A 25,478-nucleotide genomic window follows, 5' to 3' on the forward strand; every position below is an offset into this window, starting at 1 on the left:
GAGAGGTTTAAAGTTAAAGCAATACGGGGCTATCACCTCGCGAGGAGGAACTGTTTGATCTGCCTTATCAATGCCTAGGTTTATAGCACACTGCAAGTAACCTGTAGAAATCTGGTTGAACAGAAAGAGGCCACACCTGTGAAACTGTGAAAAGCAAGATAATCACAATGCTTGTGCTTTGCAACACACTTACATGCCCCTTTTTAAAAACTTAGGGGATTGGGGACTTGGCTGGTTGATCCTTCAGGAAGAGCTAGTAGATTTTATACTTGTTCCACATTTGGCTAATTAAACGTGTCCTTTCTAGGTTCCTGGGCTCACAGAGAAGTGGGCCTTGGTGTGGTTTGGCCTCGGGGCTAACACAAGTGAAGCTCATACAACAGTGTCTGGCACGTAGTAACAGCTCATTAATCTTTGGTTTTCCAACAACTTCAATATCTGTTATTACTTTTCTATGAACAGATTCTATGATGGAATAGTGGGAAAGCATGTAACAGCTGGATGAACTATTGAAAGAAAGTCTCTAATCAATACTCCCCCCAACCCCCCACGAAGGACAAGTTTTAGAGCTGGAAAAGATTTTTAATTCAAAGATCAAAACTGGAGAAACCGAGGTGAAGTGAAAGCCCAGGTCACACAGCTGATGAGTAACAGCGTGGCAATTAAAAGTTCAGGTTACTACAACTAAATTATGACAGCCTGTCAGTTTACATGGACAATGGTTTAGTCGATAAGTCGTGTCTGACTCTAGCAACCCCATGGATTGTAGACTCCCAGGCTCCTCTGTCCATGGGATTCTCCACACAAGAATACTGGAATGGGTTGCTATTTCCTTCTCCAATGAGAACAATTAAATCCCTCTAGTTTTTGAGTGTGGTATAATCCAATCTTTAAAATCTGAGTTATCACAATTTTCTGCCATCGAGTGAACTAGTTTGGAAAGCAGAAACTGCTTGGTCAGCAAGAACCTATAGAACTTTATAGTTGAAAAAATCGAAATAGAAATGGAAAGATAGGGTTAAACAGATGTCTCTCCTATAGGACCTCTCAGAGCGTTGGCTGTGCTTTTGATTGTCCAGTAGGGAATCTAGTATACATCTTTTTCAAGTTTATTTGACCATAGAATCATTCTCCTCAGCAAAGTTATTGAAATTTTGAGGTGTTCTGAATACCACCTCTGAAAATGGGAGTGAATCTGTGGAGTCCCTGAGTAGGTGCACGTTTTATTCTATAAATCCTCATTATTTTCCTGCTGGCTGGGGCCCAGAGAGACAGAACTTTCATTTTCTGCTCAGTGCACCTCAATTCCCCTCACTACTGGGGTTTCTGCTGGGACCTCTAGATCCCTCCCATGTTTCAGCATATAGGGGGAGAAGCCAGAAACTGCAGCTGCCGCCCCAGGCCCCCAAACTCCACTCCCCACCACAGCTTTGAATTCCCTCCGTGTGTAATTATAAAGTATATGTTCAGTTATTTACTTTCCCTGTTCCACGCAGAGTGTGTTACTGAATAATACAGCTCACAAGTGAGCCCAGCTTTCCTGCTGCAAGGTCTGAATTAAAAAGATTACAACCCTGTATCATCCCAGTTTAAAAAGAAACCACTACTTACATAGCTTTAAAAAAAAAATAGAAACAAAGGTTCTCTGTCCTCTCAGAAATGCCAGCAAAATTGTAAAATTAAGACTTTTACATGGATATTGTTGTTTCTGACGGCCCTAAATTGCCTCATTTAGAAAGGTAGAAAATAAAATGCCTATGTTTCTTGAATTTCCAGGAACCGAGTCTGGCAGCTGGTTCACTGTTGTCTTTTGGAGTTTGAAAGCAAGAAAAATTATAACCAAAGTGGTGTCAATTTGCTCTATTTATCTTGGGAATTAACTTTAAAGCTTAATTGTTGCAGACAGTGACCTCTATACTCAAGCAAATCCCCTGGGCATTACAAAAGCAGACTACTTGAGAGGAATGTGAATGCCTTTGCGGTGAATGGCCCACTTAGCGCCTGAAGGAAGACGCTCACCCCACAAGGGAAGGAGTTGACCCCACAAGTTTGGTACTCACTTTCCAACACTCAAATCTGGTTCCTAACCCGCTGCTTCTGTCTGACCTGTGTTTCTGCCCCTGAGCTGGTCACAGGATTGCCCGTGGATGCTCCTCATCACAGAGAGACATGTCTTGACATGAGCTAAGCTGGGGTTCACCAAGGGACTCCATTCAGCTTCCAAAGGCCCCCAGGGAAACAGCGCAGTGACGGGGGCTGGGGGGTGGAAGCTCTGCTTACTTCGGAGGGCTCCTGGGAAGAGTTTTGGTCTGGAGACGTGCCCTTCATCTGGCAGAATTTGGAACAAATGTTTGGCTGAAACCATATACTATCAAATTAATACAACAATTGTAGGATAGAGAACAATAAGTCAGAAAACAAAAATGCAAGTGTACAACACATAAAGTCTACTTTATGGAAGTAGTACAACGCCGAAAGCGCACACGTGGTACTTGGTGGAATGACCATCCCCACCCCCATCCCGCCCCAGCCCGATCCATCTTGCACATGAAAGTTGCTCGGTCGTGTCCGACTCTTTGCAACCTCATGGACAGTCCATGGAATTCTCCAGGCCAGAATACTGGAGTGGGTAGCCGTTCCCTTCTCCAGGGGATCTTCCCAACCCAGGGACTGAACCTAGGCCTCCCGCTTTGCAGGCAGACTCTACCAGCTGAGCCATCAGGGAAGCCCAAGAATACTGGAGTGGGTAGCCTATCCCTTCTCCAGCGAATCTTCCTGACCCAGGAATCAAACCAGGGTCTCCTGCATTGCAGGCGGATTCTTTACCAGTTGAGCTACCAGGCACATATTTAACTTAAAAAAAAAAAACACAAAAAAACGGAGACAGAGAGAGAAGGAAGAGGAATAAATCATTCGAGCAAATAATACCCAGGCCTCTGCTGTGGTCGGTATGAGCCCAGATACTCAGCAGATATCACTGAGGTAAAGGTGAACAGTCACAAGAGGCAGTGGGTTTTTGGCAAACAGCCTTTTATAAATATAAAATATGTTGTTGACTGTTTGCCTCTTAGGAGAGGAGCCCTTCAGAACAAAAACAATAATGCTGTACTAGATTACACTCTAGTATACACAACTGTCCCCTCTCCTGGAATCAGCCCGCATTCAGAGCTGGGAGCCATGGGTAAGCGCTTTCTTTCACTCTGAAAAATAGAGCTCATTAACTGACGTTTAGCCTTGACTCACTCTGGAAATGTTCCCTCAGACCAAATCACAACCTCAGGAATGACGAGCTAGGTGGAGACTTGCGTTTAGCAAACCAGATTAGTCAAATCATTCCTGAGGATCCTCGGGACAGCAGACGAGGCAGCCAGATCATTCTGATGACTGGATCTCAGAATGGTCCAAACAGGCCTCTGGGATTAACAGGGAGAAGTGGAAGAGGAAATTTGAGACTCCAAACAGTTTATCTTCTCAAATCAGGAGCAAGTGAGAAGCCGACGAAAGGGAAAGAAATAAGAGAGAAAATAGACAGTAGAAAAACAGCTTTTGTAACCTGACTTTTGTGTTTCTCTGAGGAAAAACAAGGTAGCAGGGAGAAATGCTTGCTGGTTTCCCATGTTTCCTTGGGCTTTCCTGTGGCCCAGCTGGTAAAGAATTCGGCTGCAATGTGGGAGACCTGGATTCGCTCCCCTGGGAAGATCCCCTGGAGAAGGGAAAAGGCTACCCACTCCAGTATTCTGGCCTGGAGAATTCCACAGTGTTGCAAAGAGGTGGACATGACTGAGCGACTTTCACTCCCCATGTTTCTCATCGTTATTATTCAGTTTCGCAGTCGTGTCTGACCCTTCGTGACCCTGTAGACTGTAGCCCGCCAGGCTTCTCTGTCCATGGGATTTCCCAGGTAAGAATACTGGATTGGGTTGTCATTTCCTTCTCCAAGGGATCTTCCTGACTCAGGGATCGAATCAGCATCTCCTGCATTGGCAAGCGGATTCTTTACCACTGAGCCACAAGGAAAGCCTTCCCAGGTTTACCTATTATAAATTATTCCAACACAACATCTTAGGTCAATTGTTTCCAAACAGCCAATTTAAAGGACCCATGAAGGCTAGTCACAAGTGGACAACTTGAAATATCTCAGTTTCCAAATCCACCTAGGAAGTCTAACGTCAGACCAGGGTTCTAAATGCCTTAGAGGAAAGTGATTAAACAGGTCTTTAAGGAAACCGTGGTAGTGGAGACACAAGCCTGGAGCAGCTGTTGCTGAATTTAATCTACAGACAATTTACCTGGGGATCTAGTTAAAATGCAGATTCTTAATCAGTAGGTCTGGCTTCTAACCAGCCCCCAGATCAGGCCAAAAGTGCTGGTCCTCCAACCACATTTTGAAAAGCTAACTCCTGGAGGAGGACTGATGCTGGATTTCTGGTGCTCAGAGGTTTGGTGTGGCACAACAGGCTGCTGGGATCAGCTTTTCCCGGAGGAAAATTCCAGCTGCAGACTAGAGATTGCGAGGTATGATAGAAAGTGCCCCCTTTGAAATCAGGAGTCCCAGTTCTGGGCTAGGGAAAAGTCAGCAGCTTGAGAAAATTACTTTCCTCCTAAGCCTCTGTGATCACGCAGGTAAAATGACAAGACTGAATTATGTTGTTTCTGGAATACTTTCTCATTCCAGGATCCTAAATCCTTTAACTCCAGAACATAGAATAGGCTCAAACCAACTTAGGTGGCCTTTTCTAACTCTGCAGGTTATTAGTTACTGTATTTTTAAAAAATCAACAAGAGTATCATACATCCTTTTGGTATGTTTGCTGTAAAATGTGCATATCCTTCCTAGACATTGATTGTATACATTACTATTTAGACATGTAGTTACACCCTAAAGGGGGGAAATACATTTGTATGTGGAGGGTTGATAAAAGAAAATGCTATTGTATACAGACTGAAAAACATTATACTTTATTTTTAAAATATTGTAAGGGCTGGTATAAACAAGTCATCGCTTACAGATGTGTGTAAAAGCTGCACAAATTGTGCACATGTACTATTTGGAGGGGAAAAAAAACCTGGTTTTAAAAATTGTTTGGACTGTATGTTCTTTTCCTTTTTAGCAGAGTGGGGAGCCAAAGGAATTGAATTACAGGGTAGAATATAAAATACCTCCTTCAAGGAAATAAATGTGTAATAGGAACTATCTAGCCAGTTCTCTCAGGCATGGGAATCCCCCGGGGCCTGTTTAAATGTGTATAAGTGTGTCCTCAGTGTCACTCCAGATGTTTCTGCAGAGGGGGAAGCCTCTTCCCCCTACACTGGCATTAACACTGTGCGTGTCACCTCCATGCTCAGACTTGCCCCTGGCCAAGTAGCATCCTGAAGGAGGACCCCAGATGAAACTGGGGATCCACAGGCCCTTCGCACCCACCTCTCTCTATACCTAGAAAGTCACGTTTGTTGCAAGCATCCTCCTAGGTTAGGTGGGAAGAATAGAGCCTGTATTAACAGGATAAGGCTCAGAAGCAAAGTTAACCAGGCAGAGAGGTCAGGCCAGGACAACTTTACATGGTAATTAAGTCCCTCCACATTTATCTTTGGAGACTGTCCTTGGGCTCTAGCTGTGCAAGGCCTTCTCTGCTGTGTGGGGGCTCTGCTGGTAGCTTTGATTCTGCCCCTCAGGGCAACCTGAGCTGCACATTTTTTGCTGCAGCCTTGGGCTGCCAAGACTGTAGAAAGGCAGATCCTGGCTTCTGCAGTTGCCCCCAATGCCTGCTTTACACAGTGACAGGGCTAGGAAGAATCCAGGACCTCCGCTTTTCCTTTAGTGTGTTCTGTCTCATTCCTCCTCTTATGTTGCACGGGAAAAATGAAGTACTCCTGCAGAACGCCCACTCACATGGCCAGCCTATCACCCAGCGCCCATCCCACAAAGGGTGTTCCCCATGATCAATGGATCCATCGTCCCCTCCTCACACCTCTCATCTCACAACCTCACCCACCTTAGTTCTCACCTCCCCCGTATGAGCAGAAAGTCACCACAGTAGCCACAAGTAGGAGTAAGTGGGCCAGGAGTCAAACCGGCAACCCCTACGTGGCAAGGTGGATTATTAATCACTGGACCACCAGGGAAATCCCAAAAGTCATTTCTTGAAGAGCTAGACACCACATTGACTCTGACTTGCCTCTGTTTATGTGACAGATAAGATAACTTCTTTGTGGCTTAAGCTCTCTTTATTTTGTATTTCCCGAAACTCACAGCTCAACTGTATTCTGATATAATTTCTTGCCCCGTAAGACCTCAGGAAATGTCAATGACATCTCAAAATTAATTGTATCATTGTTTCACTAATGAGTAACATCCAAAATAATAGCTTTGAAGCCTAAAAAAAAATCTATTCATCATAGATCTACTCCACGAATTATGAATTCTCTAATTGCAGAAAATATAACAAAATACCAAAAAATGTAATACACAGTACAGTATTCCTGTTTTTTAGTATCAACAGTAAAAATAACCCTTGATAAAAGTCTTACTGTCAAGGCAGATGACTTTTTCTCTAGAAATACTTGTTGCAATGTCTTAATTCATATACAATTGACCACTAGATACCAGACACCCGGTTAAATTTCTTCTCTTCAGTTTTCTTTCCAAATTCTTGGAGGGGTGACAAGAATAATTTTGTGTTGAAGAGGTCAGTTTATGTTAATGGGTAAGAAAAAAGTCATAACTTTGCATTAATATGACTTCATATCATTTAAGCCTCAGAATATTCTTAATTTGCAGATTCAGAACTGAGGCTCCAATCAGTGGCAGGACTTGCACAAGATAATAAACTATTAACTGGTACCTTTGGATCCAGGCTTTCTAATTTATTCTATATCATAATTGTTTATTGACTTGTTTGTCTCTCCACTAGACCATAGCTCCTTATACATTGTTGTATCCCCAGCGCTAACACAGGGCCAGCCATGCTAAACATTCTCAATAAATACATGCTAAATGAATTAACAAGTATAAAATCTCACTTTGCCATCGCTGCCTTGTTCTGCAAGGGTTCTAAAAGCCAACGTTTTTAATATATTCCAGGTCACTCCCAGGCCATATGGCCTGTCAAGAGAATGTGGTCAAGGATGAGACAGAGGGGAGCAGGACTGGTGAACACACCCGTATGACACACTCGTGTTCCCCTCCACGCTCTCCTGGGCCTGGGTGGGCCCACCACGTAGGGCATTTGGACGAGTGCCTCAGCCTGGGAGACGACTTGCACTGTGTGTACTTTTCCAGGGAAAGGAAAAGGCAACCGTGGTCTAACACGTTAGAAACGCTGCTGCCTGCTGTCCTGACATCATAGCATCCACCCAGCCTGATTCCTGGAGGCTGGCCCACTTGCCAGGCATGGGCCTGGGGGGGCGGGGGGGGAGGTGGGGGGGAGGCTGGCTGGGGTTGGGGGTGGTGCAGAGGAAGAGAATGTGGGAAAAGTGTTAAGCACCATAAAACGGAGCATGTGGCTGACATGCCGTGTGACCAGGTACCGCGACACTGTGCATGGAGCGAGGGTAGAAGGATATGCTTGTCTCCATATACATTGACACTATCTGTGTTTTGTGCTCAGAGGCAAAGGTAAAAGAGCGCATCATTTCTTGTAAGACCTGGATTCCCCAAAGCCTACTGGATCTGAGCTGCTTCTGCTCCAAGCTCTGCTGAGGAACAGTGAGCATGGGGCCAACCTAACTGTCTGCCACTTCTCTTCCCCCTCCTTCCAGCAAGAGTGCCAGAGGAAGACGGGTGTTTTTCTTTTCTGTGGCTCCTTACAGAGTCAGGAGGTGAAAACAAGCTTGAGTGAGCTATGGTCACCAATCATAAAGAATCTACAGCTAAATTATCACCTGGCATGGTGGAAATAACATTATTGTAAAATGTTGTCGTGATACTAAGGTCTTCCAGTTGGAAAGCCAGAAGTTAAGCCTGTGCTGGCATTCGTTTTCCAATAAATGAGTTGGCTCAAACACTGACTTTCTCTCCTTGACTTGTAAAAGTGACCTAAAAATGTAAGAGAAAGTTCAATAAATGTTTTAAAGATCACTATTAAGTACAAATACTTTAACAATTTAACAAAACCAGAGGAAAGCAACCTTAAAGTTCCACCTTCCTTTCCCTTGCCCTCACCCCAAGTCAGGATGAAAGCTCAGGGTCTCAAACAATAACACAATTGTTTTGTACCTGGTATGCAGTAGACACTCAAATATATTTGGTGACAAGGAATTCTATGTGCCTTATGAGTTGGCACCTCCCAGGCTTTTCAGAGAGTTTGATGACTTGGCATAGATTCAAGAATAGTGTATTAATCTTCTGGGGAATATTCACAGGCAAACAGCTACAGGGATATACATTTTCCTTTGTTAAAACTTGTATCTGCATTCAGATGCTGGCCTTGGCATTTCCTAAGTGCTGGCTGCTTTGAATGTTACTATGTCAGACCATCTGCACTGGAAAGCAAAATCCTGTTAAGAAATATGATCACAGGTTGTAAAGAGATTATCATGTTCCTGACCATTATACGTTTTATATTTTGAAAATCACCATAAGAAAATGTCATACTAAAATAGCAACTCTTTGTCAAAGTGAAGCTGAGCACTTTTAGACAATTTACGACTAGGGCAATATGAAAATTCATTTTTGTTTGCGTGCATTTTCAGTAGCTTTCCTGTACAGGCACACTCAAATCAAACTTTTTTTCTGACTGAAAAGAGACAAGAGGCTTCCAGATATTTAAGCAACTGGCCACTGACTAAGGGGCAAAGTGCCTTCCACTGTTCTTACTGCCTAACAATGATAAAATCTCAGTGGGTAGCAAAGGGTCCAGGGGAAGCGGCTCTTTGCCTGACTGAGGACAGAAGTTCAAGTCAAGGTCCTGGAGAGAAGGGGCAAAGTGAAAGGGTAAGGGAGATTGATTTGGTATAAGAAAACCAGAACGTGAGAGTTTCATTTGGAATTACAGAAATTCTGTGAGGGGGAACAACAAAATTTTGTACTACCAAGTGACAGGTAAGGAGATTTGATGCAGTCCTAAGGTGAGAAATCTGCAGGTTGAGGATCACGATGTTAATATCTGGGTACTGCCCCCCTCCCGCCTCCCCCCGCCCCACCCCGGTTGGAAACTGGTCAGTTCAGGACAGCTGGACGCAAGATGGGAGCTAGGGCCCAAGGTCTGTGAGCCAGTGTGTGTCGGTTTCAGTACCAAGATCTCCTTGCACGGCCTCAGGAAAATCCAAGGGCTCAGAGACTTTGAGCTCGGTCCAATCAAGTTCCACCCAGCGACTGTGACACTGCCACAGCCCAGGTGCCAAGCACTCTGCCCCAGTGCAGAAGGCAGGTAAGACGCAGGCAGCATATGTCAAGGGGTGTGTAGAAGTGTATGCAGCAGACACAGAATCCCTAGTATGTGATGAAAACCAGAAAAAAATTAACCTCAACCTGGATGAAGAAGGGAGTCAGAAACTTTAAAACAGGGTGCATTGCTCCTGTTCAGTCCCTAATAGGGCTATTTCTGGAAGTCACATCAAATCTAAAGAATCTGCCTGCCAATGCGGTTCCATTCCTGGGCGGGGAAGATTCCCTAGAGGAGGAAATGGCAACCCACTCCAGTATTCTTGCCTAGAGAATCCCATGGACAGAGGAGCCAGGCGGGCTACAGTCCACGAGGTGGGAAAGAGTCGGACACCACTGAGAGACTGATTCTAATCCGTAGGGCTTTCCCTCCCTTGCTGTTCTGCAGGCAACCCGAGTACCTGAAAGGAGAGGTCCGCGCCTAGTTTACCTGGGGATCCTCTACAAATCTCCGAGCACTTGGGAGGGGCCTCTGAAAAAGTCAGACGAATGAGTGAGGGAATGAATGAAGGAAGGAATGAAGTAGTTGTCCTAAGCCAGACTAGGTAGGCATTCCGTGGAGAGGAAGGAAAGGAAGGAGAAAAGAAAGAAGGAGGGAGGAAATCAGGGACACAGAGAGAGCGCCTAAAAGATTAATCGCGCAGGTAGGCCATGGCCCCCAAAAGTGAATTCCATCTAGGTCAGGGATTCTTAAACTTCAGCGTGCATCAGCATCACCTGGAGAGCTTGTTCAAACGCAGATCACCCTGCCGGCTCCTAGACTGTCAGGTCCAGAAAATCTGCTTTTCTAACCAGTGCCGGAGGTGGCTGATGCTGCTGGACCACACCTTACGACGGTAACCCTGGACCGATCCCAGAGTCCCAGAGAAACGACCTCTGCAGCTAGAAATGTAAACTCCAAGGCAATCCCAGGCCCGGCATGTTAAAAACTGACCGCAGACAACAGCAGAACCGCTCAGCTCTGGCCAGCTCACTGCCGCGTTAAGGAGAGGGAGCGCATTTGGAAATCAAAATTTTCGTTAGAATGTTCCCAACGGTTAAGGATTCGCAAGTAGTCGTTTGTGTGTGTGTGTTTAAGCGAAAACCTAATAAAAATAGACTTGCAGACTGAGTCCTCGTCTTTTCTGAGGATGATCTCGCTCAGCGCGAGGGCTGGGCCAAGCCTACTTGGCCCAGAAGGGGCACATCTCCCTCCTGGGGAGGCGCCCGGATCTTTTCCTCCCTCGGCTGCGTAAATCTCCTGTAAGCCGGGTCTCCGAGTCACCGACACCAATAGGCTTCGTTAAAAGAGCAGCTTGAACTGGAAGCTGCCCTTGGACACAGCCTTCTAGGGAGTCATCTGGCTGTCTCCGGCGAGGCGAATCGTGGGAGGCCCGCTTCCCTGCAGCGCTGAAGGCAAAAGTGCGTGGTACCACCGCACGCCCCTGCAGCGCTGAAGGCAAAAGTGCGTGGTACCACCGCACGCCCCGGGAACCCGCGCCCAGCACGTGCCTGGGGACCGGGCCGGGACCTCCCGGGACTCCGGGCGGTGGGAAACAGCGCAGGGCCGCGCTCTCGCTCGCGAGGGGTGGGCGGATCGCCGGGCGGCCTCGAGTTGGCCGGGCTACGGCGCCGCCCGACCACCTCCCACCGGAGAAACCAAACTCGGACGGACCCCGGGCTGGCGGGAGGGTCTGCCCAACCCCGGCGTGGCCACGGAGCTAAACCTCCCAGCCGGTGTTCCGCGTAGCTCCGCTTTCCCGGCGACTCGGTGAGGCGCCAGCTGGTGGGCTGGAAGGGCGCCCCCTGAGGCCTCAGTTGGAGCGCAGCTGAGCGAGGAGCGTGGGCACCAGCGCCCTCCGGCCCCCGAATCCCACCCCGGGAAGAGCCCTTGAGGTTCGGCCTTTCTCGGGCGCCTGAGGCTGTCCCGCCCGGCCAGATTCCCGAGGTGGCCGGGTGGGTCGGGGCTGGGACGGCTGGAGGTGGCTGGTGGTCCTCAGGCCCCCAAGGCCCGTAAAGGCTCCCGCGCGATTCGTACGCCTGGCTACGCGCATCGTTCAGCTCTCGGGCTTAGGGAGAGTACAGCCGGCCCAGGAATCGATTCCCGTTAGGGCTTCAAAAGCTGGGTGAGATGAGGGGTACGTCGCGGGGAGTGGGGAGCCTTTCCAAATGCAGTTCTGGGCAATCTCTCTTGCCTCTCCCCCTGGACCACGTCCGCGGCCTGGGAATCTGCTAGCATCTAAGCTGATCACCCGGCCGCCGCCAACTCCCCGAGCGAGGGGAGGGTGTCTTTCCCCTCCCCTGGGGAGGTCAGAGTCGCCCTGGGCAGCGACAAGAGTCCGTCTAGGGACAACCGGCCAGGAGGGCAGTCTGTGCGAGGCCACTGGGCGGGGGTGCTCAGAAAGGCCCAGCGATGAGGGTAGAGCGGCTCTCCGGCCCTGACAACAGGCCAGGCCCTCTCCGCAGCGCCCGTGCCGCGCACACGACTCTCCCCTCCCCATCCCCGCAGCCAAGGGCCCAGGACCGGGTGAAAGGAGCCCAGAGGCGGGCAAGACCGCCGGCCGCCAGGCATTCACCCCCTGAGCCGGCCCGCCCGGGTGACCGCCCCCTGCGCCCGCGCCGCGTCGTGCTCGGCCCGCGCCTCCAGGGGGCGCTGCGGCTCTTCCCGCCGAGCTCCCGCCCGCGGCCGAGCTCTCCCAACCTTGGACCCTTTGTAGAGCGCGCTCGCGAAATCTCCTTTTTACAAGAGCAAACTCTCAAGTCTTCCCGCCTTCACAACCCTCAGTTCCTGAACCTAGTGCCCGCGACCGTCCTCTAGCTTTCCTCACGACCCTGGGGCTGGAGGGCACGCTCCCAGAGAAGAGCCGGGCTTGATGGAGACTCCAGACTCCTGGCGAAAAGCGGCAAACAGTGCGGGAAGTTCAAGTGCAAAAGGTGCCCCCCTTTCCCCAACACCACCACCCGGCTCTGGAGAGGCAGGGAAGGCGGGAGAGAGAGAGGGGAGGCGAGTCCCCAGTCCTCGAAGATCATGGCACCTGGGATCCCTAGGAAAACACGGGGGTGTCCATAATTTGTGACATCTAGGGCCAAAGTCTTTTTTTAGGATGTCCGCAGCGCGCGGGTCAGAGGGAGAGGCTCAGCGTCGACCTCAGGGAAGTGTGTCTGACACCTGTTCGCGGGGTTTAACTGGCGGAGCCTCCTGGGTGGGCCGGTGGGGCGGGTAGGGTGAGGTTGGCCTACCGCTGGCGAACCCCCTCCTCCTCCCACTTGGCCGCAGCCGTCCTCTCCCCAGCCTGCGCCCGGGGAGGCTCGGGTTTGGGCTGCAAGTGTTCGCTTTCCCCTTGTCAGTCTGTTAGCCGTTTCCCTGGAAGCGTCCTTGGTTGGTGTCGAAAGCCCAAGAGACGCGAGGACAGCAGACGATCAGTCGGCGGAAACGTCGGAGGGAACCGCAGCTCAACTCCGGGAGGGCGAAGGCGGAGCCGGGACTCAGCCCCCGGGCGCGCACCCCCGGAGCCCCCAGCCCACCGCCAACTCGCCGCGGGGCCCGTCTTCCTTGCCAGGCGGGGTCGCCCGGGGAGTCCCGCCGAGGAGGCTGCTCCTGGGTGGGCCTCCACTGACCGTGCGCTCTCGACGCCGGCGGGGTCAGGGGGCTTTGCCCCGGGGCAGGGCGTGGAGCACTTGCAGGGCCCGGCCCTGGGTGGCCGCAGAGGTGGCCCGAGGCGACCCCCGCGAGCCGCCTCCAGGGGTTCTCCGCGTGGGGCGCGCACCTGCGCGCGGCGATGGCCGGGCCTGCAGGCTGCAGACGCGCCGCCCCGCCACGAGGCTTCTACCCAAGCTCGCCGACGCTTCCCTACCTTTCCAGCCACCGCAGGGCTCTGGCCGGCGTGGCCCAGACCCCACTGTGGCACTGCGGAGCCTGCGGTGGGTGAGGTATACACGGTTGTGGAAAAACCCGGGCTCAAGAGGTTTGCGGAAAGAGGGAGCCGCTCTGGTTGGAAATTCTGTTTACCTCCCGGGAAGAGCAGGCGGTGCGGCGCACACACACTCACACACACACACACACACACACACACACACACACACACACGGTGGGAAGGTGTGAAGCCCACCCCTGGGGAGTTTACACATACACACGCACCCACACACACACACACACACACACACACACACACACACACGGTGGGAAGGTGTGAAGCCCACCCCTGGGGAGTTTACACATACACACGCACCCACCCACACACACACACACACACACACACACACACACGGTGGGAAGGTGTGAAGCCCACCCCTGGGGATTGGCCTCCACTTGCAAAAAAGGAAATATGAAGCGTAGGAACACTCTTCAGGTCACCACCCCGGGAGTTGTGTCCTGGGGGTCTGAAAGAAGAGAAAGTTCCCTCCAAATCTTCCAAATTGAGAAAAGCTGCGGAAGGAATGAAGCGGTTAGAGAGAGGGGACCGCAGGCACCCCGGTAGCTGGGGCTCAGGACTGAGCGCTAAAATGAAAGCACCCCTATAGAATCCGCTAGGGAAAACGTGTTTTTCTTTTCTCTCTCTTTTTTTAAGTACTAAACTCAGGCATTCCGTACTTCCACGCTGTTGGTCAAGTCTACTTTGAAGCAGTTAAATGTTGAAGGATATTAAACACTCTTCATTCCAAGCTCGCTTTGAAACCTTTGCAAATTTGAAATTGGAAAGAAAAAAAAAATCTGCTATTTCTGAATTATGTTTTACCAAAGGAACGAAAAAATCTACCCACCTCTGCATAAATAAAATGGAAGAGTTTTATATCCAAATAAAATAATAACCCGTAGCTTCTGCCTGGCTCCCCAATCACTGTTTGACCTTTTGACAGTTTTTAGTCTTCTGCTTATACGTGTCCACTTCCCCGCGCAATTGAGATTATTTGGGGCGGCACATTCAAAACCATATTTTGGCGGAACACCTTTGAATTGTACTGCCTCCTGGCTTGCAGATCTGTGCCCCTCAAAGCGCCGACTTGCAGGGGGCTGATGTAAATCGCCTCTGGCGAACTCGTCTGGGACGAAGGGCGTTTCGCTCAGTGTTGCTCAGCAGATCTCATCTGGAAAGAGGCTGTTTAAATTGAGAGTATGTCATCCCCTTTCTGTCACTCGGTCACCCTACTTCCAGAGTAGCTGAAGTGCGTTCTGCAATTACACTCACACAAGACCAAATCTTTAGAAGAACCTGAAAATGTATCACTACACTTCAAATTCGATTAAGCTTCCTGGCGACTGAACAATGAACTCTCCCCCCCCCCCGCCCCCCGGGAGTGAAGATGTACGTGTTTGAGACGCTGGAACTGTATTTTCCTAAATATTTTAAATGACTGGTCTTCACCCACTTCAGATGGATTCTTTATTGTTTGCCAATGGGTTGCAGATGCCCACCCCTTTAACCAAGTTGGTTAACTTCTTATGAAAGGTACACTGGCTGATTAAAGCTTAAATTTCGGAAGAAATTTCTCCTGGGATATTCCACATATGTCTTCAAAGTAATTACGAAATTGGTCAATTGTCACCTCTATAAACAAACTTCGTTTTGAAAACAGCAGGCGAAAGCAGACTAACCATACAGTCATAATTGACCATAAGTATGTGCAAAACTGTATTAAAATTGGGGGAAGGGTGATATAGTCTGGAGAATACAATCTAAAAGTGACTGATTTTACCTATGAAGAAGGTAGTTATGTTAAACGTGTTAAGATGTGGAAATTAACGCTGCGAGCGCGCCAAGTAGAGCTACAAAAATGCCCTTTGGGTTTCTCGGCGGGGGTCTTCGGAAGGCAGAAAGCCAATTGTGCAGCTTCTAACATTATAAGGAAAAGTGGCACCGAGAAGGAAGGGGCCGGGCGTTGTGTTTGTGTGTGAGTTTTGAACCGCGTCGCCTTGGCTCTGCCTCTGTAACAGGGAAACCTCTAGCAAACCTGTGCCTTTAAGACTCAGTTGCTATCCAAACACAAGTAAACAGAGTGGACCATTAGCGGGCGCCGGGCGCGGAGGCGGAGCCTGGGCGCAGGGGGCCCCGCGCGGCGGCGGGACGCCCGCCCGAAGGGGAGGCGGGGCTGCTACTAAAGCCGGAGTCTGCCGGCCGCGAGCAGCCTGGGGAGGGACGCGGGCGGGGACAGAGCTCGGCGCGCTCGCTGCTGCTGGAGGGTGATGGCCCTGCGAGGCTGCAGGCTCCGACCTTACCCGGAGTCGGCGGCGAGAGGTTCGCGGGGGCGCGAGGTTTCGGGCGAGCGCTGAGCGCGGGCTTCTACCACCCCCGGGTCCTTGCACATTCTACGTCCACAGACGAAGGCGAGGATCCGCTCTCGGTTTGGCTGCCCGTCGTCCTCCAGATCATGTCCGCGGCTCCCGGGACTCCGCGCGGAAAAAGTTTGGCCGGAGTGCAACCAATGACCTTTCCAAGCTGTGCGCCTCACTGCCTGGACCAGGTCTGAGCGGCGCTGCCCAGGCGGACCTTTTTGCTGGAGGTGAGTGTCCACTCTGGGAAGGGGGCTGCAGCCGCCCTAAGGAAACCAGGCTGCAGCCGGGGCGCTCCGAGTCTCGGTCCGGCGTGCCACAAGTTCCGGACTCGGGTAAAAGAAATCACATGGATGCATTCCCTGGGCATTGTAGTTTTCACTTTATGGGATCCCAGGCTCGCCACTCCCAGATAACACACAACAACACGCGCTTTCGCGTACTGTTTTTAGTTTTGTTTTGCAACACTGAATCGAAGCCCTCCGCAAAGCTTCTTCTAAAAGCTGATCTACACACGTTGAGATAAAACCCCACAACACCCCCCTCTTTTTTTGCCCGTATCCTGACGTAGTATTCCAGAGCAGGGGGCAGCCGCGGCAGCGCGGACGGGCCGAGACACACGGTGCGTGCCGAGCCAGAGCGTTTCAGGAGGAACCTAATAGTTCAGTCCTAGATAATTCTCCAACCTTGTGCCGGCCTTTTGATTTTCTTCCCACCCTCCAGTTCTGGCGGAGGAGGGCAAAAGGCAAATCCCCCTGGGGTTTAAACGCTGGGATTCTCGAGAAATAGCAACGGAGAACGGTGTTGCGTCTGTAGAGTGAGGAGGGAGAAAAAGGTGTTTGTGGAGGGTGCGCTGACTCTGTCTGCCTACCTGTTAGCAGGGGAACAAAAGAGGACTGGAGTTTCCCGGAGCGAAACGGTGCAGACAGCTACTTTCTCTGCTAAACAAACTGCAGTCCCGAGCAGAACAAGAAAATTACTCATGCAGGGGGAGCGAGGGAGCAGAGAGAAACAGAACCCAGATTATGCGGAAGGCATCTTAATTTAATTAACTCCTTGGGAAGGCAGAGGCGCAGCGAAGGGGCAGGAACTTCGCGGTGGTTTCTCTCTGTTCACCTGACCTAGTCTGCCCATTTTTATTTTCTGTTTTAAAAAAAAATGATCTCGTAAATCTACTTGGAGTATAGCTCACTGATTAACGTAAAATTTATTGTGGCTTGGGCTGAAATTCAGCGAGCCTATGGAGCCATCAGTCATTTCTCTCAGACACCAACCCACAGGTTTTAGCAGATGACCCCTGACTGTATATTATTTTTAGATAATTCAGTGAAATAACATATTACCAAAGAGCGAGACTCCTTATCAAATTACCATTTTTTCTCCCTCCAATGTTTTGAATGCTTCACTGCACTGAAATTAGTATGTACACCTCTTACTTGTTGACAGCCAGTGAGCTAAATTTTACAAAACTTCTGTACATGTCTGGAAATTCTTGTGAAGAAGACTGATGAAAGAAAACAAGCTTCAATTCCACCGTAATATTTATGTCTTTTCGTTGGTTTAAGTTTCTTTCCTTGCAAAATTAAAAGTAACCAATGTTCTGGAACGGGGTGGTGAAGAAGTGACAGCAGATGATGACTGTTATTGCCTGAAACTGAGTGTGAGAACTCCATGCTCAGCTCTAGACAAAAACGAAAGTACTTTAGATCTCTGCATTGACTTAAAGTATCTTTTGATATTTATTTCCAACTACTCAGCAGGAGAGTGAAAACCTAAACTCCTTAATTACTTATGGGGAAAAAGTTTAATGAATATTTAGGGTGATTCTGTTTGTGAAGGACTTGCTTGTCATCTTCTATGAGGAAACTATTTGTCCTGCAAGTCAAAACAAACACATACTATGAAACAGCACTTTTGTGCCACCATGAAGCTGAATTATAACAGAGGCAATAATTTGGGTTATAAACCATTCAGTGAAAAGGGAAGGAAGATGGCTCTCAAGTTTCTGCTGGCAGATTTAACATGTAACCTTTACGGCAGAGTTCACTTTATGCATTTGGAATCAAACACACAAGTCATGCTATTCCTTCCGTCGACAACACACCCCACACACATGCACATACTTACAAGGAGAATGTGGTGGGAATTGCACTTTGCCTCCTGTATTTATTTCTAAGAAATCCAGTCTGGGAATACACCCAAATAATAATTCGGGTTTCCTCTCTATGTGGGGAGGCCACTTTTTAATACTAGGGGGAAAATAATATTTTGAATCTCTAGAAAATCCTCCTTATGCAAAAGGAAGGAAATAGTGTAACTTATTATTTTTAATGGAAGAGGAAAACAATCAGATAGATTACCAGAGATGTTAGTAGAATCGATTTCCGCCCCCCTACCTCTCTAGGAGAGGGCTTGAGGGTTGCCACTGAAGAAAAATGAATTGTGATTTGTGGTGGGAAAGTTTATTACTAATGGAGGTTTACAGTTTCGGTTGAACGGTCTGACTGAGACCCCCTGACTGTTACACACCTCTCATTAACTCCCGACCTCAACTCCCAGACCGCATACCACCAGGCAGAAGCGGTTCGTTAATAAATCGCTGTCTCCCAGCCGTTTCAAACAGAGGAGGAAGGAGGGAAGGTGTGGGCCCTCGCGGAGGCCGCCAGATTCTGCCTGGCCGGAGCGCTGTGTCATTAGCGCAGCCCCCTAAGCCTGTCCTCAGAAAGAGCCACAGGCAACTCTTCTCCAACACTAGAGAAGGACATTTAGGCGCAGAAAGGGCTAGTGCGCAATGAAGTCTGGACAGACTCTCTCATCTTCCTGCTGGGTTCAAAAGCCCGGCGTAAAGGTTGATGGCTCAGACAGGCCAGCCTGCCCCTCTCCAGGGAAAGCGCTTAGCTTGTGACGCCCGCACCTGGGGAGCCGCCTTCAGAGGCTGGGCCGGGCCACCGAGCTGGCACCCCTGGCTGCTAAAAAGGGGGCTGGCGGTGGGAGAAGGTGGGCCTGCTCTGAAAGCAGGTGAGGTGCCGCGGGAAACGGGGTCTGAAACCAGACCTCCGCGTTGCCATTGAGGGTGCAGGGAGAGGCAAGCGCGTGCGCCCTGCTTAGGCCCAAGGCCGACGACCCGGGCGGGCTTCCCAGGGGCAGGAGCAGCGTCGCCCTCTACTGCAGGCCGATAAACAAGCTTCCGTCGGGCTGGCAGAGTGGCTCCCCTGCTGCTCCTTGCCTTTTCCTCCCCAGGGAACCCTGTCTCCTCTTTTCCTGGGGCCTCCCGGGTGTAGGAGCCGCTCCGGGGGCCAGGTCGAGAGGCGCTCGGGCACTCCCGAGAGCTGGGCGCTGGGTCTGGGAGAACGGGCTCCGGCCTCAGCCACCCCCTCACCCACCCCAGTCTGAGCCCGAACCATCTGGAAGGGATCTTGGTGGGGGGTGGGAGGGGACGGCCCCTGGGAAGGAGGAGGGGGCGATTCCAGGCCTCACTGGCCCCGAGGTGTCACTTTTCTTTCCTGTGGCCCGTCACCGCTGATAAATGGGACCAAGGCAGAGGAAGGAAAAAGAAAACCTCTGAGGTCAGCACCGGGCAAGGCGGCCCCTCCGAGGGCCAGGCAGCCCAGGACCGCAAAGCGTCCCCGGGCTGCGCACCCACACCTCCGGCGCGGTCCGGGGCAAGCGCAGGAACGGCGGCAGGGCCGCGGGCTCGGGCGCTGCGGTAGGAGCCGTTCCGGCTGAGCCGGGCCCTCAACCCCGGGTTCGATCCACGACGCACCGTCTCCGGGGACCTCGGAGGCTCGGTGCAACCGAGGCTTGGCCGGGCCCGGCGGGCGGTGGAACAGCGGGGTGTCAGGGATGACCAAGCTTCGCCCCACCCGGTGGGAGGTGGGTGGGCTGGACTGGGTGCCTCCTGGAGCCCCCCGCCCGCCTTTCTTCCTCCCCGGCCCGGGTCTCCTGCTCCTGGAATCCGTGCGTGCCCGGAATCCGATCTTCCCACGGGCCACCCGCTCTCGCCGGGGACCACGCCTGAAACCCTGACCCTCGGGACTGAGCTTGAGCTTCGTGTCAGCTCGCCCGGCAGGCGCGCCAAGGTCCCCTCACCGCTCCTTCTGGGGGGGCCTTGGAGTGGGTGGGGAGGGGGTTTTAGAAGGAAGGTGTGGAAGCCCACGCGGCGCCAGGGGACAGACCAAGCGGGCTTGGATAATAGTCACGACTTTCCCTTCTCTCCCCCAGCCATCTTTAGGATTCTCTCCGCGTGCCGTTGTCCTGGGTTTTCGCCGGAGCCCCGCGCCCACCCGCCTCTTGAGTCCTGGAAAAAAAGGGTGGCTACCTCCGCCCTGCAACATCCCGGAAAATGGGGAGCAAGGCCCTGCCGGCGCCCATTCCGCTCCACCCGTCGCTGCAGCTCACCAATTACTCCTTCCTGCAGGCCGTGAACACCTTCCCCGCCGCGGTGGACCACCTGCAGGGCCTGTACGGCCTCAGCGCCGTGCAGACCATGCACATGAACCACTGGACTCTGGGGTACCCCAACGTGCACGAGATCACCCGCTCCACCATCACCGAGATGGCGGCGGCGCAGGGCCTCGTGGATGCCCGCTTCCCCTTCCCGGCTCTGCCCTTTACCACCCACCTCTTCCACCCCAAGCAGGGAGCCATTGCCCACGTCCTCCCGGCCCTGCACAAGGACCGACCCCGTTTTGACTTTGCCAACTTGGCCGTGGCCGCCACGCAAGAGGATCCCCCTAAGATAGCAGACCTGAGCAAGCTGAGCCCGGGCTTGGGGAGCCCCATCTCCAGCCTCAGTAAATTGACTCCGGACAGAAAGCCCTCCCGAGGGAGGTTGCCCTCCAAAACGAAAAAAGAGTTTATCTGCAAGTTTTGCGGCAGACACTTTACCAAATCCTACAACCTGCTCATCCATGAGAGGACCCACACCGACGAGAGGCCCTACACGTGTGACATCTGCCACAAGGCTTTCCGGAGGCAAGATCACTTGCGGGATCACAGGTAAGGTGGGGAAGGAGGGTGGCCTGGGGAGGGGAGGACAATTTATCCAGAATGTCGAGTTTTGATAGATATTCCAAGTGTCACTAAAATCCTCTCAGAACTAGACTATACTCCCCCCACGCCCTTCCCGTCCAGCTGTAACCAACCCCCAACCTTTACCTTTTTCCTCAGCAGGGATCCCTACTGCAGTGTCATTTGGGATGAGGGAGGGTCCTCCCATCCTCCCATCCTTAGGTAGTTAAAATATGCTGGGTTGCTCTTGGTTCCGGGAGCCGTTTTCCAGTTTCCACCAGGTGGACCTTAGGAGGTGGGGCAGGAAGAGCCCAGGAGCCTGGAAGACCTTCCTCTGGTGGTCCAGGTACCGCCTGCCCTAGGACCGGTTCTGTTAATCTACCGTGGCCACCACTCAGTTCCCTCCCTTCCCCGACTGGCCCCCAGGTGCACCCCAGAGCCTGCCATAGCAACCTTTCTTTTAAACTTATTTGTGGGGTTCTCGAGATTACAGAATTTAGGAACTGCTCCCCACACCCCCTCCACACTCTCAACTCTGCATTAATCAAAGGCAATTGAAGAAATACGATAATATCAGTGTTTTTCTCCGGGAAAAATTTCCCAGGAGTGGGGATGACCGTATCTGTTCCCTGGACTCTACTTGCTGTTGTTACCCCAAGGTAGGACTTCTGTCGGGAACCTCCGCGGCTTCCAAGGGGTTTGCTAAAATCGGTCCCCCTAAACTCAGCCTTGCCTTACATCCTGATTTGACCAGTTTAAATCTCAGAGAGAGCCGCAGAGGGCAGAAAGAGCTCATTCGGCAGGGCTTCAAGCTCCAGAATACACCAGAGAGGGCGATCAAGTGTAGATAAAGCCGGTGTCGGGTGAATGTTCTGAAGAGTCTGTTAGTTGAGGTTAACCATAAACAGAATTACACAGGTGGGGAGGGGGGATGTAAAAACAAAAATAATGGAAATCCTTTTTCTTTTTTTCCCCCTCACCACTTCATTTAAAGCAATTGTCAAAAAAACTTCTCACCGTGGTGGTAAAGCCATTTCAATGAGACCTTATGTTGATTTTCAGGTATATCCATTCCAAAGAGAAGCCCTTCAAATGTCAGGAGTGCGGGAAAGGATTTTGTCAGTCTAGAACTCTAGCTGTTCACAAAACTTTACATATGCAGGTAAGTTTGTTTTCTTGTTTTAAGGCAGTGACTGGTTCTGTTTTATCATTTTTGCTCTATAAGAGGTGTTCAATGGCAGGCTCTTTCTCATAAAAGGCTCTATTTAGATCAGCTATCTAGGTGGAGAAAGCAACACTCGATTTTTTTATACATGAAATTAATTTTATTTAACATAAAACATGTATGTGTTTTTCTTATAGAAGAGGCCACTCTCATTGTTCTGAATCCTAATTTTAGAATTTTATTTCTTTTTTCACCTGATGTGCCCTGCATTTAAAGCTTTCGTGTTTGGGAGGAAATAAGGTAATTTCGATAATGGAGGCATGGTGAAATCCCATACGCTCTCTCTCCCAGGAGCCTCATAATTTGTAGTTTTCAGAACATTGAGGAATAGTTTAATTTTGCACCAAAGAGGGGCCTTATTACCCGGGAGAATGTTGTTCCTTAAGAGAGGATTAGAGTTTTTCCCTCCCCCCTTTCCTGCCTATGACATGGTGATGAAATGTAAAGAGCTGGAAATCGCAAAGCCCACAGCAGTGGCCACCGGCGGTTATCAGGGTGATCAGGCCCCTGTGTGTGCCCCTGCCTGTGTTTTCGCAATTGGAGGATTAGGAGCGCAGCTTTGTTGCTGCAAGTCCCCTCTTTGTTGTCGTGCGCGTGTTCTGTTAACGCTTGTGATGCCGATAAGACAGAGTCTGTTGAGAAGGGTGCCGTGGTGGTGTGAAGGATTAATCCTTTGCTTGCTTCACATCTGAACAGGAATCTCCACACAAATGTCCCACATGTGGAAGAACCTTTAATCAGAGAAGTAATCTGAAAACTCACCTTCTCACCCATACAGACATCAAGCCCTACAGCTGCGAGCAGTGCGGCAAAGTGTTCAGGCGAAACTGTGATCTGCGGCGGCACAGCCTGACTCACACCCCGCGGCAGGACTTCTAGAGAAGCCCCGGATCTGTCCGGGCCGCCGCCGCCAGCCCCCCTCCCCAGACACCTCTCCAGCCTCCCACCCGTGGGGGTGGGGCGCCCCCAACCCTTCACTGACCCCAGCTCTTCCCCGGCTGCAGCCGCACCTGCAGCTTCAGGGGGTTAACTCTCTTTCCCCAGGACTGAGAACTGTAGAAAGCCACACAAGTACATCCTTTCACAAAGCGCATATGCTAGTTTCTTGTAGATATTCACAGCTCATTTTAGAGCTCTGTACATAATGTCGAGGGTCTCTGTTTTGTTGTTTTGTTTCGTCTGGTTTTGTACCTTGTTGGATGCACCTAGGTATGGGAAATGGAAGCCAAATTTATCTTTAAAGACTGTATTTTCAAAATAAAATGTTTTCTTGTTCGTTTCAACACTCCTGCAAAAGCGTCTTGCTATTTGACTTCTGTTTTTCCTCTGGATTCTGGAGGCGTGGTGTGTCTCTGAAATATTCCCTATTGAAGGGCATTCTTTATTCCGAGGTTTTTTTAAAATAAGACTTCTCACAATTCTCTTACGGAACCTTCATCTCTTCCCTTTTAGTGCTGTGGCATTTTGGAACTGGTCAACTGCGCTGTCATTCTGGCTTTCAAGGATATTAAAATTGATACCTCTGAGGTTTTTCTCCCTTTTTGTTTATTCTGATTCCTTGTGTATTTATTCCTTTAGGTAAAAGCAGTATTATTATCACTGTTAATAACCAGCAACTCCAATGACTGAACCCACTTGAAAGCACAAGTTGGGAAGAAGCATAAGGAAAAAGAAGGGAGTTTCTCACCACTTCACTTTTAGAAGTCCTTGACCTATTGTCATAGTTTATGATGGGCAACTTCTCTTACCATTAGACTTTGAACACTCTGATTTGGCTCTTAGACAGACTTTACCCCGCCTTTGGGGGAGAAGTCTCAGATCCTCCTGCTGAAGAATGCAGGCAGCTACCCGCTTCAGAAGATGGGGGACAAGATGAGAAAAGGGAAAACCACTTAGCTATATTTGCACAAAATATTTTTTCCCCAAGAGTGGAGATCTTTTCTTCTAGAAGTTTCAGATTTATCTGCAAAGCAAACTGAGTGAGGTCACTAGCACGGTTTCCATCACTGGCTGGCCTTTTGTCCCTGGGAAGATGCCAGAAGTACAGGTTATTCTGTGTATAGAGCTCATGGCAAATATGTCATCACCTACTGAGGCACTTCAGTTCTTTCCCAAATGGTTCCTGGGGAATATGACACTAGTATATGACACTAGGAATATGACAACCTCTTGTAGGACCTGAGTGGAAGGCTTTGGATACAGACAAACAAACGGTAGTACTACTGCAAAGACGGAAAGGGAAATAATTTCACCTAAAGATGGAATATCAGAGGAACCTGGGCCCAGGGGCCCTATCCTCACAAACTTTAATACTGAGCAGCAGAGTGAATTAAGTATCCTCAGTTATTATTTTTTTTTTTCATTTGTGTATTTGTGTGGGTATGGCATGTTTCATCTTCAGGGAGATACCAGGCAAAATGCCCTAAGTTTCTACCTTAGAATCCTCCAGAAGATTAGGTAGGGATTTGAGGACCAGACTCAAAATTCCTCACCTATGCCTGTTCAAAACAACTTACAAGGAGGTCTCAAAAAGTGTTCCTGACTCACGGGTCACTTTGCAGGGGTGCTGGTCAGAAGTCCCTTCTGCTTCTTATGGGAGATGAGTTCTCGCCCACAAAATGTCCACTTGCTAAGCCTGTGTGTCTAATGCTCACAGGAGTGCGTTTCCCAACAAGGGATGGGCCCAAAGGGCGTTTCGGAGGAGAGGGGGCAGGGATGGAACGAGGGGGTGCAGGTGTGTGTGGTATTTCGAGGAATGAAACTGTTTGTCTTCTTTTGTTTGTACAGAATTAACTTGATGACCTCCCTACCCCTACTCCCTCAAGATTCTGCCCACCTTGGCACAGAAGATTTGAATACTTTAGGGCAGGGTTACACATTGACTGTCCCTGGAGCTCCGCTAATCCAGCAGGCTTTTTCCATGTAGTCAGTCTTGCTGCCCCACCCACCCCAACTGACTCCCAGCAGCACCGTTCCATAGCACAGGGTTCAGTCGAATTATCAGAGGTTGACCCTTGCTCGATACCAAGCTCAGGCATATCCTTGAAGTCCCTGTCACAGGGAAATACAGACAGGTGCAACCGGAATACTCTTCCTCTCCATTTACTTTTATTTAAAAAAAAAAAAAAGCTAGTGGGGGAGGTGGGAATGAGGAAAAATAGAGAACGTGGAGAAAGCAATTTCCATTTCCGTATACACACTATCAAAATTCAGGTAAATTCATTTAAAATTTATTCATACAGTCATTTCTATAACAAATTTATTATGTGCTTTTCATGTGCCAAGCCCTGTGCTAGTAATAGTTTCCAATGACTTTTATGATCAGTTTCTGCCCTTCTGTATCTAGTGGCTCATTTTTGGAATTCTTTTTTTTTTTTTTAAGATTTATTTATTTATTTATGTCTGTGCTGGGTCTTTATTGCTGTGAAGGCTTTTCTGTGGTTGGGGAGAGTAGGGGATACCCTTCCGTTGTGGTGCTCAGGCCTCTCACTGCAGCGGCTTCTCTTGTTGCTGAGCACAAGCTCTCGGGCGGAGGGGCTTCAGTAGTTGCGTGTGGGCCCTAGAGCACAGACTCAGTGGTCGTGGTGTATGGGCTTCGTTGTTCCAGGGCACGT

At 50.1% G+C, this 25,478-nt stretch overlaps 1 protein-coding gene across 3 annotated transcripts; it reads left to right on the top strand.

The window, feature by feature from the left end:
- Positions 1–15,488: 15,488 nt before the first annotated feature.
- On the top strand, positions 15,489–23,376 carry OSR2 (odd-skipped related transciption factor 2). Of its 3 annotated transcripts, none has more exons than XM_065903349.1 (4): positions 15,489–15,859; positions 19,851–20,627; positions 21,702–21,801; positions 22,561–23,376. In XM_065903349.1, exons 2-4 carry the CDS (start codon positions 19,972–19,974, stop codon positions 22,741–22,743), a joined length of 939 nt encoding a protein of 312 aa, XP_065759421.1. In that variant the 5' UTR covers positions 15,489–15,859; positions 19,851–19,971; the 3' UTR covers positions 22,744–23,376. The 3 variants fall into 3 exon arrangements, with proteins under 3 accessions (XP_065759421.1, XP_065759423.1, XP_065759422.1); XM_065903351.1 differs by having other exon boundaries at positions 22,643–23,376; XM_065903350.1 differs by lacking the exon at positions 15,489–15,859 and adding an exon at positions 19,108–19,195.
- The last annotated feature ends 2,102 nt before the right edge of the window (positions 23,377–25,478 follow it).

This window comes from Muntiacus reevesi, chromosome 12 (genome assembly GCF_963930625.1).
Source record: "Muntiacus reevesi chromosome 12, mMunRee1.1, whole genome shotgun sequence".
NCBI classification, from domain to species: Eukaryota; Metazoa; Chordata; class Mammalia; order Artiodactyla; family Cervidae; genus Muntiacus; species Muntiacus reevesi.

Coding starts and splice junctions, on each gene's coding strand:
- OSR2 (XM_065903349.1), top strand. CDS start 19,972: ATGGGGAGCAAGGCCCTGCCGGCGCCCATTCCGCTCCACCCGTCGCTG. Junction 20,628..21,701: donor GATCACTTGCGGGATCACAG/GTAAGGTGGGGA, acceptor GTTGATTTTCAG/GTATATCCATTCCAAAGAGA. Junction 21,802..22,560: donor ACAAAACTTTACATATGCAG/GTAAGTTTGTTT, acceptor ACATCTGAACAG/GAATCTCCACACAAATGTCC.